Below are 14388 nucleotides of genomic sequence, written 5' to 3'. Positions count from 1 at the left end.
TTGTCTGCTTCTTCTTGATTTGACTTAAGGTCAGCAGCCTCTTCCCACTGTTCTTTGGTGATCTTAAAGCAGAGCTGCTCACATGTGACATACAGCTCCTTCTCCTCAAGCTTCTCCCTGTGGTGTTTCGCCTTCCATTCTTCTACCAGAAACTTTATGAGACTTGCCTTGTTGGAGGAACTACTTAGAAGCTTTTTCCACTGCTGGATGTTGTGCCCATGTTGAATGTTCTTGAAATGGATCCCTGTGCCTTCATATCTGTTGACTCTTTCTGTATCTTTGATGGATGTCTCCTTGTAGACGTCAAAGACAATATCAATGCGCTTGCTCTTAGCACCCTCATGGATAGCGCGACTCATTGCTGTGCCTGCTAGCTGGCCAAATGTTGCATTGTTTCCCTTCAGTTTCTGAACCAGGCTCATCCCATCAATGATGGTTGCAGAGGGCTCGGGGATCACTTCTGCAGGACGAGCATTCCTCTCCAACTCCCTTGCGAGGGCAGCCTTGTTGGTCTTGCGGATAGACCCATCACCATTGGCAAGTGCCCATGGCAATGGACCCAGGGGATGAGTCAAGACATCACTCATTTGTAGCTTTCTGTTCTCAGCTACAAGTATCATCTGGCCAAATAGGTTTCTGTCAGCCTTCAAAATTACCTCCTTGCCAAGACCTTGTCTGCGTGTCTTCATTTGGATGTTAGAGAACGTTTTAAGTTTGTTCTTCGTCATCTTGTCATGAAACAATGTAGTTGGCTTATCGGTACCCAAACGCTCATCCTTGAATGTTTGATATGCATCCTCTCCTATACTGTATGCCCCTTGAAGGTCTTTGGCTACATCTGGTGGTGCTACAGTCGCTGTTGACAAACTGATAAGTTCACCATTATGCTCTTTGTTGAAGGGGTTCACCCAACCTGTCTCCAGCAGTTGAACGAAAGATTGGACATCGGCTTCATCTCTTCTAATCCTAGACACCTGTAGGTCTGAATGGCTGAAGTCAGTATATTGTTGGCCTACCAGGGCCCTCAGCTGCCTCAAGTACATACTGCGGTACTCTGATGTCAGGTAGAACCTGGAAACAGCTCCAACTTTGAGGCTGAAGCCTTTTGTGCCCCCTGGTGTCTGGGTGTCTTTGTTGATTGTCTCTTCAATGGTCTGGTCCACAGGAATTCGTCCAAAAGGATTCTTGCTACCGATCTGGACCGAAAAGCCACCTTGCATGAAGTATTCATGGACCTCTGGGTGTTCTATGGGCAGCCGAGACATTGTGGCATAGTAATAGGTTAGGTATCGGGCATAGTTGACCTTGTCATAGGCAAAACACCATGGTATCATCTGTCGGATTGCTCCTAGGTGAAGCATCCAGTTGCCTTCTCTTGAAGCTCGAACCAGGGCCAGCATGGTCTCGACCATGTCCAAGTATGACATCCAGAATGCTGAGAGTTGTTCATTTCTGAGGGTCTCAAGATAAACTTGAAAGAGCTTCAGGGTAAGTGTGCAAGATTCATTATCCAAGAGCTTTTCGAAGGATCCCTGCGACACACTGATGCGAAAGTTTGTGATGTTCTTCAGTGTTTCATCCAGATGGTGAAGGTCCCTTGCATGGTTTTCTTCTAGCCATGGAAGGAAGTTTTTCCAAGCAAGCCTCATAAGTGCTTCATAGACCAGCTTGTGTAGTCTCACTGCTCTGCCTGGGAGGTGTCAGCCTCTACAGAGGGAGATAGGAGCTCTGCAGAGAAGACCGGAGAGTCCTGTTCAGCACAGAACGTGTATGTGTCAGTGTGTGTGCGTGTGTTGGGGCACCTCAGGGTGTCTTCAAATGTGACATAGCCCCCTAGATTTCTTCCAGTAAAATTTGCACTCCAAAAGTCATTTGGCGCTCCTTCCCTTCCGAGGCCTGCCGTTCCCCAATACTGCAGTGTACGACAACATATCGGGTGTTGTTGTGTTCGGGAGAGATTGGTGAACAAATAGTGGGGTGCATTTTTTGCTGGTACACCTCTTAAAAATAAAAAAATGAGCCTAAAATGACACCTTCATGTAAAAAATGCACTTTTTCCATTTTCTCAACCAAGTGTTTCCAACTACTGTGAAACACTGGTTGGGTCAAAGTGGTCACTATACCCCCTAAAAGATTCCTTGGGGGTGTAGTTTCCAAAATAGGGTCACTTTTTGGGGTTTCCACTGTGGGGGTACCTCAGGCAGCCTTCAAATGTGACATGGCCCCCTAGATTTCTTCCAGTGAATCCGCCACCCAAAAACCACATAGCGCTCCTTCCGTGTTGAGCTGTGCTGTGTGCCCATACTTTAGTTTACGAGTACATGTGGGGTGTTTCTATAAACTGCAGAATTAGGGTAACCAAGTTTGGGTTTGCCGTTAACCCTTGCTAGGTTGCAGGTAAAATTGGATTACAATGTAATATCTGGAAAAAAAATGAAATTTTGAAATTTCGCCTTCATTCTGCTAAAATTCCTGTGGAACACCTAAAGGGTTAACAGTTTTTAAAAATGAGTTTTGAACAGCTTGAGGGGTGTAGTTTGCAAAATGGGGTAATTTATGGGTGGTTTCTGTTATGTAAGCCCCTTAAAGTGACTTCAGAAGTGACTTGGTCCTTTGAAAAGTGGGTTTTGCTGTAAATGTGAAAAATTGCGCATAAAACTATAAGCCCTATTACGTCGTAAAACAATAAGGTTTCATTTTCAAAATGATGCCAATATGAAGTAAACATGTGGGGAGTGTAAATTAATAACTATTATGGGGGGTATCAGTATTTTTGTAAAAAGCAGAGAATTTCAAAGTTAAAAAATTGCCGATTTTTCCAAAATTTCCGAATATTTAGCATTTTTTTATATAGAAAGGTAAAATATATTGACTCCCATTTAGCACTGACGTGAAGTACAATATGTCACGAGAAAACAATCTCAGAATGGCTTGGATAGGTGAAAGCGTTCCAAAGTTATTAGCCCATGAAGTGGCACAGGTCAGATTGGCTTAGGCACTTGGGTACAAATAGGCCTAGGGCTGAAGGGGTTAATAAGCTACGTATATGTAAGGGCTATCATATCAAAAAATAAACTACAGACATGCATCTACCTAAAAATACCAAAGAAAATTAGTCACTCCGGGTGGTACCGATATCTGGCCCGGCTCATGGACTATTGCGAGTAGCAACATCATCCATCGCACCAAACATCACAGCAGCATCAAAGAGAAACAGTTCCAGCCATAACATTAGTGTTGAGTTAATTAAATGTTTGACTAAATATAGCAGGGCAATTTTCAAGTTGATACAAAATTATGTCTCTCAAAGGATGGTATAAATATCCAAATGGCCCTTGGCAGAAAAACGGTTCCCCACCCCTGATCTAAATATATACTGTACGGCATTATATGTTACAATGTGCAGCAATGTGATGTTTAGTTCTACAGTAGTTCATACTGGAAGTCACTTTAATAGCAGAGCAATGATAGTCTATATTATAGTCTACATGTCCGATTTTGGACTTGGACCAAGTAGACCACACGAAAGCACTTGTCCGATATTGATCCAAGTGTTGCATCAAATTTACCACTGGAAGTCTACGGGTCTCTATCCTTTTTCCACTTTTTTTTCTTATAGAAGCAGTATTACTTGTACTTCTGGGGGCTTTAAAGGGACTGAGCAGGCAAACACTGCGACCAACACAAATGTGCAGAATTGTGAACCAACCATCCAATTTCTCTTCTGACCAATATTTCTTGTCATGTGAGAAGTGAAAGTTTCTAAAGCCTTACAAGGAGAAGAAAATACGATTAACATTCCAGTCTTATTGTTATGTAAAACCTGTGCTCTCCTGATTGACTTGTTTTGGCCATAATCTGCTGTCACTGGGGAACCATGCTAAGATTATGGTTTTATCTGAGCATCTGGAATGAGGGAATCCCTCCACTTGTGTAAACAGCATAACTCCAATGGATCTAACCTGATTAATTTGGCTTTCATCTGCTGAGCCTTCCACTTTGCTGCTCACAGTTAGAAGCATTCTCCCAAATCTCCTAATATTCGATATATATGATATATTGTGTCACAGGGTGTTAAAATGTATTCTGCAATCTTGGTGACCATGACTGCAGAGGAGGGTCAGTTGGGTGATAAATCCATAAGACTCCACATTTAAGAGTGTAATTTCTCATCTACTGCTCATATTGCTGATATTTAAAGGATCCTGGAGAGCCCTTTTAATATGCAATGAAGAATGCAGGTACTTGTACAAGCACCACATAGAGTAACACAAGAAATGCTTTCATAGAGCTATAATAGAAAAAACTAATGAGGTCCCTAAAGTACCATTTTGGAACTATATTTTGGCTGAAAAGTAATTTCATTCAGGAAGGAAAACATGCAAGAAAGAATAACCTTCAGAGTGTTCAACCCCTACCCTTAGGATCTGGATACTTATATGTGGAAATATTCAACATGAAGAGCACATCGCCTGCTGAGACTATGGTTATGTACTGTATATTTGTTTTATTTTTAACATATGGTACAAATGACAATACAGCACATAAATTAACCAAAAAAATGTTCCCTAGTATTTACCATTTAGTAATATTATTACTCTGTGTCAGTAGAGTGAAGTTTTAGCTTAAAAATTCTATATATTACATTGTAGTCTGTGGAACAAAACTGCCATAGCTCAGAGTCCAGAAGCAGCAAGGCCCACTAGTTACAAATGTGTCCGTAGCTGAATTTACTGTGTTCATATTATAGAAGATCCATATAAAGTAATCCAAGAGTTCGGCATCATGCCAGCATTGTATAGCAGGCCACTAAAGTATTAATGTAAATATAATATATTAGCATTATCTTGGAGCCCATTGCGGTACCTACTAACGCATTTCATGAAAAACTATTTCTGTTTAGTTTGAAATTCTAGGAACATCATGATTGTGTCAGACATTTACTGATGTGGACAATGAATTTGTATGTTCTCCCCGTTTTTGCATGAGTTTCCTCCAGGTACCAAAGTACTCAGTTTCCTCCCACACTCTAAGACCTGCGGGTAGGAAATTGAGATTGTGAGCCCCAATGGGGACAGCGATGATGATGACTGTGAAGCGCCATAAAGCAAGCATAAAAAATAATAAATAAAACAATAATTGCTTATGTAACTGCAAGAAAATACTGCGTCCATTAACTTGGACCACTCAAAAACATTAACGGGCCAATAATTACCGTATATTTGGTGAATAAAGGCCATTAGCCAATGTAAACATGTTTGTGAATACCTGATAAATAAGCAAAACAGCTGTTTGGAAAGTTTATCCCTCCATAAAAATCATTGTTATCACAGTGTATCATCCCATATAAGCATGGGATGTGCTGCCTATAATATGATGTTTTATTAAGACTGAATGAAAGTATCAACAATTGTTTTGTTCCCATCAATATCACCGGCCCGTGTAAATAAGTCAGTAAGTGACCGCTGGTTGACCTGTATATAGTCTATTGGCATCTGTTAATGGTCCGACATCTTAATATTAAATAACTTAATATTAAAAAACTACTGTGTGGCCAGAATATTGTAATTGTGTGGCAAAACTATTGTAACTTCATGTCGATTCTAAAGCACCAGAAAATGAAGGCAGAAGGCCCAAGGATACTCACAGCTGAGAACATGATTCAAACTACCGTACCTTGATTTTCGATTCACAGATGTAGTTTTTCATTTAATATTTTATGCAGTTTTTTGAGCCTAGGTCAGGAGTGTATACAAAAGGAATGGGACTTGTAAAGAAAATACTAAGGCTAGGTTCTCAGTAAATATTAGTATATACGGCACTCCGCAACGGGGAAGAGCTGCCCAATCCGTGATAGATCATATAAGTAGAACACAGCTTCTCATCATTTTTATTTCCATTTTCCTGCTCTATTATACTATGGGAACACAATCAAAATTCATGAAAGAAATAGATCCATCACATCACAGTCACAAAGAGCGCCATATGGACCTCAATGACCATAACGGGTTCTGGTTCGTTTCCTTTAGGGTACGTCTCCACGGTCCGTTTCGCCGGCGGGATCGCCGCAGCGGCGAAGCCGCTCGGCGCTAAGCCCCGCCCCCTTAATGGGACGCGATGGTGCCGGATGTGTACAGTACACATCCGGGATCATCGCACCCCTCGCCATAGGGCCCTGTGATATGCCTTGCGGGGACGCTGCGTCCCCGCAAGGTGTACGGACATGCTGCGTTCTGAAAAGACGCGCAGCATGTCCGGAGTCGCAGGGCCTCCGCGTGCGGGTTTCCACGCATAGTGGAGACGGGATTTCATAAAATCCCCTCCACTATGCTGGAACATCTGGACGCTGCTTGTTTGACGCTGCAGCGTCAAACAAGCAGCATTTACGTACCGTGGAAACATACCCTTAGAGTGTTTTAACAAAAACTACTCCACCATCCCGTGGCTTTTCTTCCAGTGGAAATTCCGGAACTTGCGACAAAGCTTCTTAATCGAGACTCAAGCAAAAGTGCCAAACTAGTCTTATACCTCTCCTTCCTTCTGGATTCACTTATGGTTTTAGTTTAGAAAACCAGCATAAATAACTGCCTGTGTTATTCCAGCCTAAATCCTCTTTTTCTGAATTAAGGGATAGTTGACATAAGGTCTCATAGATTTTAACCAATCCTCTAATCCTTTCTCGTTTGCTAGTTGAAGTCTCTAACTACAATAACTATGTAAAAAGCTCAGGTTTTTGGGCTTCCTTAAATGCTCAATGATAAAGAGGGATTGGACAGAGGTTGTAGTTTTAGCCTGTCTGATCCTCAGTCTCCTCTTCGATAACTTGAGACCTCAATGAAGCTGGAAAACGTGAGACAGTATGAATACACTGTAAATTGGTGTATTTTTCAAATGTTTCGCTTAGTCTGAATTCACACACTGGACATCTTTAACAATGCTTTTCAGGTAATAAGAAAGCTGCTTACAAATATTACTTGAAAGGCATTTATCAATAGTGTTCACTATAGGACTTGAACAACAACAAATGAAAAAAACGTTAAAAAAAACACAAAAAATGGTTGTCCAAGGGAATGTTTTAAATGCCGTGAAAAAAAGCTTAAAAATAAAGGCAATATTTGACAAATGCTGAAAAGTTAGTGTTCAGGAAGAAAACCAAAAGCTCGATTCATCATTTGCAGTTTTTACAAGTCAGTTCTCATTTTTATCTTGTGGTATTTGCTGATTTTTTTGCTCTAAATATGTCAAAATAGCGCATTTTGTAAAAAGTCAAAAATGACATTTTTCTGTCTGTAAGCATTTTGTGACTTTTTAGAACAGAAAGTCATAAATTTAGCAAAATGTTGCAAAAATTATTCTAAGAAATTTGTAGTGTACATAGAAGCACTCCAGAAGGGATCTGAAGTGCACTTGTGAAAAATTTAGCAACTTTTTGGAAAGTTGCAAATAATGAATTGGTCAAAAACATCTGTAAAACGTAAAACCCAGTGGTGAACTAAAAAAAAAATATATACAAAAAAATGTAAAAAGGAGAAAATGGAAAGATGAATTTGGTGCAAGTAAAAAAGGGCACAAAACACCAGAAACTGGACAACAAACAGGCGCAAATGCAATAATGAATCAGGCCCCTAGTCTTTTGTTCTCCGTGTAATGTATTGTTATTAACCCTCTAACTGCCAAACTATGCCTTCTATGCTTGACCTCATATTCTAAGATTTCTATGATAACAGAAGAAGTGTATTTTAAGGAGGGAAACCTTTCAGAAAGCCCGTCTGGGCTGGAATTGGAGTACGGTAATTGGTAGCATATGTATGACCTGAGCAGACTACATCTGTTCCCTCCATAAGTGAAAACCTGGTACAACTCATGTACAAGGAGGTCTACGACACTGCAATGTTTGAACACTGAATCACAAGAAGAGAAAACTTCAGCAAAACTGAAAGCTCATATTTGCTGTAAGTGATTTGCACCTGTGACCAGGCAGATTAGTAAAGTCAACAATGGCATAATGTGGCTTTTGTTAGTTTCCATCTTCATAACCGACACTCCTTCTTCGGGTGGGATCTGGAAGAAGTGCACCAAGACGTGCAAGGCATTTCTCAAGGTTACAAGAATCACTGAATTGGCAATTTAATGGTTAATACAGAGTGGAGCTGTCACGCTTTGTGTGTATAGATTTCATCTATGGGATGGGAAAAATGTGGCTGAACTGTGACGTGTTTTGCATGCCCTATCAGGCTGGCATGGCAAGCGGAAACTGATAGTTCTAAAAAGCAGGAACAAAATATGAAAAAATGACCCCACAGATCAGAACTCTACGTTGGCCCTCCATCACAAAAGGGTTAATCCTTATCCTGGGTTACGATATGTGCAAACTGTTCATTTTCCCCCTTTGTTGCCAGATATGTAATATTTTAGGTACAATGCAAATATGGTCTAATAATCTGGTCTAATAATCTAATATTCTCTAAAAAAAACCCCTAATAATCTCTAACTCTAATAATGTCTAAAAAATGAAATGTCCTGCTTCATCAATCTTGTCAATAGCCAGGAAATGACAAATGAACCTTTATTCAGTGTTTAAGTCCTGATCTGGTCCAATACCAATGTTCTGATGGTCTCCATCACAGATGATGGCCTGTACTTCAGTCACCTGAGCAGAGACCACCAGAACGGTGACAATGGAGTAACGGGGGATGAGGTCTCCATCAGAGATGATGGACTATACTTCTGTCACCTGAGCAGAGACCACCAGAGTGGTGACAATGGAGTAACGGGGGATGAGGTCTCCATCAGAGATGATGGCCTGTACCTCAGTCACCTGAGCAACGACCACCAGAGCGGTGACAATGGAGTAACAGGGGATGAGGTCTCCATCAGAGATGATGGCCTGTACCTCAGTCACCTGAGCAACGACCACCAGAGCAGTGACAATGGAGTAACAGGGGATGAGGTCTCCATCAGAGATGGTGGCCTGTACCTCAGTCACCTGAGCAGAGACCACCAGAGCGGTGACAATGGAGTAACGGGGGATTGGACCAGTGAGTATAGGCTCATTTGTTCTATAACATTCCCTGGGACAGCCCATGTAAATTATCTCGGGGGCTAAACACTCTTCATGACTCTGACAATGCACTTTCCACATTGTGTTTCCCACAATAACCAGCAATCCCTGAGGGACATTAAGATTCAGACATCATTAACAGGGTTTTCCAATTTCAACGATCCTTTTTGAGCGCTGTCCCGAACTTTTCACAGACTCATAAACGTACATTGGCAAGTTTGATACAAGACTCTGATGAATATCAGATATGTCTCTGTGATTTTGTGCAGCAAAAATACTCAGACATGTGAACAGCGCCATATAGTATAATCAGTACCATGAAAAACGCGGCTACTTGTACAAGACACACTGCGTCTGACTGAGCCATTATACTCTGAGCACAATGTGCCTGAGCCACAGAAGCTTCTAGCACAATTGTGAAACATTCATAGTCGCCTAAGGAGGACCGCCCTCCGTCTCTCCTGTCCTGTCCGGGTATTCAGCATCATTTCTGACACACAGGGTACAATAGGACGTTAGTAGTGTGCACCTAATGCTCTCAGGATGGGAGGTACGGGCCATTCAGACGGCATATATGGTTCCCGGACACCGTAATCGGTAAATCTGCCTCCAACAGCATGACCAGATGTATACATATATTACTGTATATACATAGATATACAATGGTTTCTCAGGGAGCCCTACACGAACATATCTGTCCAAACTGTTGTTTGTAGGGGTGCATTAACATATTGGAGTTTGCCACGCAACAATACCGAAAAAATTGCTGCAGTTTTGCAATCCGGCTTTTGCAGACCTTTGGCTAATGACAGTACCAGCACAGGTAACATTGTGGAGCAGTTTGCAGCCGTATGACAGGTGACCACATTGTGGCAGCAACATGTACTTGCTTGCATCTTAGGATACGTTCACATTTGCGGTCGGCGCCTCAGCGTCGGGCGCCTCAGCGTCGCCGCATGCGTCATGCACCCCTATATTTAACATGGGGGCGCATGGACATGCGTCGCACTTGCGTTTTGCGCCGCATGGGTCCCTGCGGCGCCCGCGTCCGGGCGCAGAGGACGCAGCAAGTTGCATTTTTGCTGCGTCCAAAATCAATGAAAAAAAGGACGCATGCGGCGCAAAACGCAGCGTTGTGCATGCGTTTTGCTGCGTTTTTGTTTGCGTTGTGCGTTGCGGCGCCGACGCTGCGGCGCACAACGCAAATGTGAACGTAGCCTTATAGAGCAATTCATCTGTCAGAAAACTGAAACTGACGTGTATAAATATCTGTCCACTAAACACCACAACTGTATTGTGTGACCACATCTGGAGGACAATTACAGAAGATATCGGGGCAATTTTATGATCGGAGGATTAGAATCTCTAATCGATATAAAAATGGTAATACATATGATATACATGTAAAACAGTAATACAAATAGAAACCGAGTCTATCTTGGGTGGCTCAGTGGTTAACACTGCAGCCTTACAGCGCTTGGGTCCTGGGCTCAAATCCCACCAAGGATAACATCTGCAAGGAGTTTGTATGTTCTGCCCGTGTTAGCGTGGGTTTCCTCCACACTCCAAAGATATACTGATAGGGAATATAAATTGTGAGCCCCAATGGGGACAGCGATGACGGTGCATGTAAAGCGTTGTGGGATTAATGCTGCTATATAAGTGAGTGAACTACACATATGTGAACACCAATTAAAATGAAAGATATCTGAAAGTCATCAGTCCTGAGCCTCTCATGACAAGCATCTCGGTAAAAACAGGATCTGATCTTAAAATTAAAAAACACCCAATGAATGAAAAGATCAATTGTAACAAAGTAAGTGACTCCTATCCCTGACCGGTATGATCACCAGAATCACCACCCATACAGTCATGGTGACTGACCTTCATTGATTATTGGTCCATATTAATAGCTGTACCCATAAATGTGGAGGTTCTGGATGCCTATTACAGGACCCTCCATGATTACCACAAATATATATATCACACACATTTTATAAATAAGCCATGCCAAGGACAATAAACAGGACGAGCACCATTCATCTGTGTGCAGCTGTATATAGACAGGGTCCTGCTATAGGGAAATTATAACCCGGGCACCTAGAGCCCATGCCAGGGAGAATGATGAGCAGGACGGGCACCATTCATCTGTGTGCAGCTGTATAGAGAGGGTCCTGCTATAGGGACCAGGGCACCTACAGACCATGCCAGGGACAATAAGCAGGACAGGCACCATTCATCTGTGTGCAGCTGTATAGAGAGGGTCCTGCTATAGGGACAGGGCACCTACAGACCATGCCAGGGACAATAAGCAGGACGGGCACCATTCATCTGTGTGCAGCTGTATATAGAGAGGGTCCTGCTATAGGGACCAGGGCACCTACAGACCATGCCAGGGACAATAAGCAGGACGGGCACCATTCACCTGTGTGCAGCTGTGTATAGACAGGGTCCTGCTATAGGGACCAGGGCACCTACAGACCATGCCAGGGACAATAAGCAGGACGGGCACCATTCATCTGTGTGCAGCTGTATATAGACAGGGTCCTGCTATAGGGACCAGGGCACCTAGAGCCCATGCCAGGGACAATAAGCAGGACGGGCACCATTCATCTGTGTGCAGCTGTATATAGACAGGGTCCTGCTATAGGGACCAGGGCACCTAGAGCCCATGCCAGGGACAATAAGCAGGACGGGCACCATTCATCTGTGTGCAGCTGTATATAGACAGGGTCCTGCTATAGGGACCAGGGCACCTAGAGCCCATGCCAGGGACAATAAGCAGGACCGGCACCATTCATCTGTGTGCAGCTGTATATAGACAGGGTCCTGCTATAGGGACCAGGGCACCTAGAGCCCATGCCAGGGACAATAAGCAGGACCGGCACCATTCATCTGTGTGCAGCTGTATATAGACAGGGTCCTGCTATAGGGACCAGGGCACCTAGAGCCCATGCCAGGGACAATAAGCAGGACGGGCACCATTCATCTGTGTGCAGCTGTATATAGACAGGGTCCTGCTATAGGGACCAGGGCACCTAGAGCCCATGCCAGGGACAATAAGCAGGACGGGCACCATTCATCTGTGTGCAGCTGTATATAGAGAGGGTCCTGCTATAGGGACCAGGGCACCTAGAGCCCATGCCAGGGACAATAAGCAGGATGGGCACCATTCATCTGTGTGCAGCTGTATATAGACAGGGTCCTGCTATAGGGACCAGGGCACCTAGAGCCCATGCCAGGGACAATAAGCAGGACGGGCACCATTCATCTGTGTGCAGCTGTATATAGACAGGGTCCTGCTATAGGGACCAGGGCACCTAGAGCCCATGCCAGGGACAATAAGCAGGACGGGCACCATTCATCTGTGTGCAGCTGTATATAGACAGGGTCCTGCTATAGGGACCAGGGCACCTAGAGCCCATGCCAGGGACAATAAGCAGGACGGGCACCATTCATCTGTGTGCAGCTGTGTATAGACAGGGTCCTGCTATAGGGAGATTACCACCCGGGCACCTAGAGCCCATGCCAGGGAGAATGATGAGCAGGGCATCGGTGACTAACACTCCCCACGATGGTCCTCTACGTGTAAGTTTCCAGCTCCCCCTACAGCCGCGCACCGTGCACGGAGGACGGAGATGCCAGCGCACTTACCCGGGATATGGTGAGCGGAGTGCTGAAGTCTTTGCCTCCCACCAGCCTGAAGCCCCAGGGAGAGGGGCCATTGAGAGTGACGGTCTGTGCCATGGTCCTGTGTACAGAGCTCAGCACCGCGCAGCTCCCGGGCACCGGACTAACAGCTCAGTGCCTGCTGCCCGGAGTACGGCTCACCCGCTGACGTCACGTGGGAGGGTCCAGGTCCCGAATGCCGACTTGGGCCGTTGCTAGGTGACGGGGCCGCGTTTTCTTCTTGCGGAGGTGGTCGGGATGCGGGGCCCTTATGTGACTCAGGGACCAGCCCTGCACCCCCCATGCTGGCATGTGACTCGCTTATGGCCCAGACTAATCCCCAGCATTGTTAACAAGTGCATGATCCAGCCATCAGTAGAAGAAGGGACCCCGAGGCCACATTTATTTACCACTTTAAGCCACTTTTTGGGGTTACCCTGAAAATGTAAAAGATTAGCACTAAAATGTACAAATGTTATCATCACCAACATGAAAAAGTGACGACAAGAAAATAGAAGTAATCTCCACAGGGAAAAAGGTCCAAATCCGAGCGCAGTCGTCAGCCCGGCCACCTAAGGCCGCATGACCCGTATGGGATGGTGGCACATTTAGTCAGGATTTATTCTGCATAGCCACAGGGCCAGCATCGAGCCCCAGATCAGGGGTCCGCAGACCACTAATGGAGAGGTGGCTACACACGTACACGTCTGGCCAGTGGCGGACTCAGACTGAAGGGGACAAACTGTACAACTCTGGCAAAAATTAAGAGCCCACCACATCAAAACCTATCATGGGCAGCCCAATCTCCAGACCTGAACCCCATTGAAAACCTCTGGAATGTAATCAAGAGGGTGATGGATGGTCACAAGCCATCAAACAACGAAGAACTGCTTACATTTTTGCGCCAGAAGCAGTGTGAAAGACTGGTGGAAAGCATGCCAAGGCGCATGAAAGCTGTGATTAAAAATCATGGTTATTCCACAAAATATTGATTTCTGAACTCTTCCCGAGGTAAAACATTTGTATTGTTGTTTCTAAATGATTATGAACTTGTTTTCTTTGCAATATTTGAGGTCTGAAAGTACCTTTTTAAAAAAAAAACAAATTTGACCATTTTTCATTGTCAGAAAAAAAAATGTATTGCTTGGAAATTCAGAGACGTTGTCAGAAGTTTATAGACTAAAAGAACAATTTACATTTTACTCAAAGATATACCTATAAAGAGAAAAATCAGACAAACTGAAAGTTTTGCAGTGGTCTCTTAATTTTTGCCAGAGCAGTATGTGGACCCTGTGCAGTCCAAAAGCTCATCATAATGCCCCCTCGTGTTTGCAGCTTTTGACCTAGAAGTACCCCCCCACACACTCAAAAGACATAGTGATAGGGAAATTTAGATTGTGAGCCCCAGTGGAGACAGTGACCATGTCTGTAAAGCACTGTGGGATATATGGAGTACTATATGGAGGCATATGGGGAGGCACAGTGATGGGGAGTTTAGGTTGTGAGCCCCAATGGGGACAATGATGATAATGTCTATAGAGCGCTATGGAATATGATGATGGCGCTATATAAGAGAGCATAATAATAATAAATATTGCAAAGTTTAGTGGAGGATCTGCCAAGACTGGACGTCCCTATGGGGGCACAGGGGTACCTGT

At 44.0% G+C, this 14388-nt stretch overlaps 1 protein-coding gene across 1 annotated transcript in view; it reads right to left on the bottom strand.

Moving 5' to 3' along the window:
* Positions 1-13003, bottom strand: part of PDLIM4 (PDZ and LIM domain 4) — a 349721-nt gene extending 336718 nt beyond the window's left edge. Inside the window, exon 1 of the mRNA XM_077265960.1 lies at positions 12716-13003. Within this exon, the coding sequence (XP_077122075.1) occupies positions 12716-12808 (93 nt within the window). The 5' untranslated portion in view covers positions 12809-13003. The remainder of the gene's footprint in view (positions 1-12715) is intronic.
* Between the last annotated feature and the right edge of the window lie 1385 nt (positions 13004-14388).

This window comes from Ranitomeya variabilis, chromosome 5 (genome assembly GCF_051348905.1).
Source record: "Ranitomeya variabilis isolate aRanVar5 chromosome 5, aRanVar5.hap1, whole genome shotgun sequence".
NCBI classification, from domain to species: domain Eukaryota; kingdom Metazoa; phylum Chordata; class Amphibia; order Anura; family Dendrobatidae; genus Ranitomeya; species Ranitomeya variabilis.
Note: the sequence above shows the minus strand (reverse complement) of the source record. Positions and strands in the feature narration are given on the sequence as shown.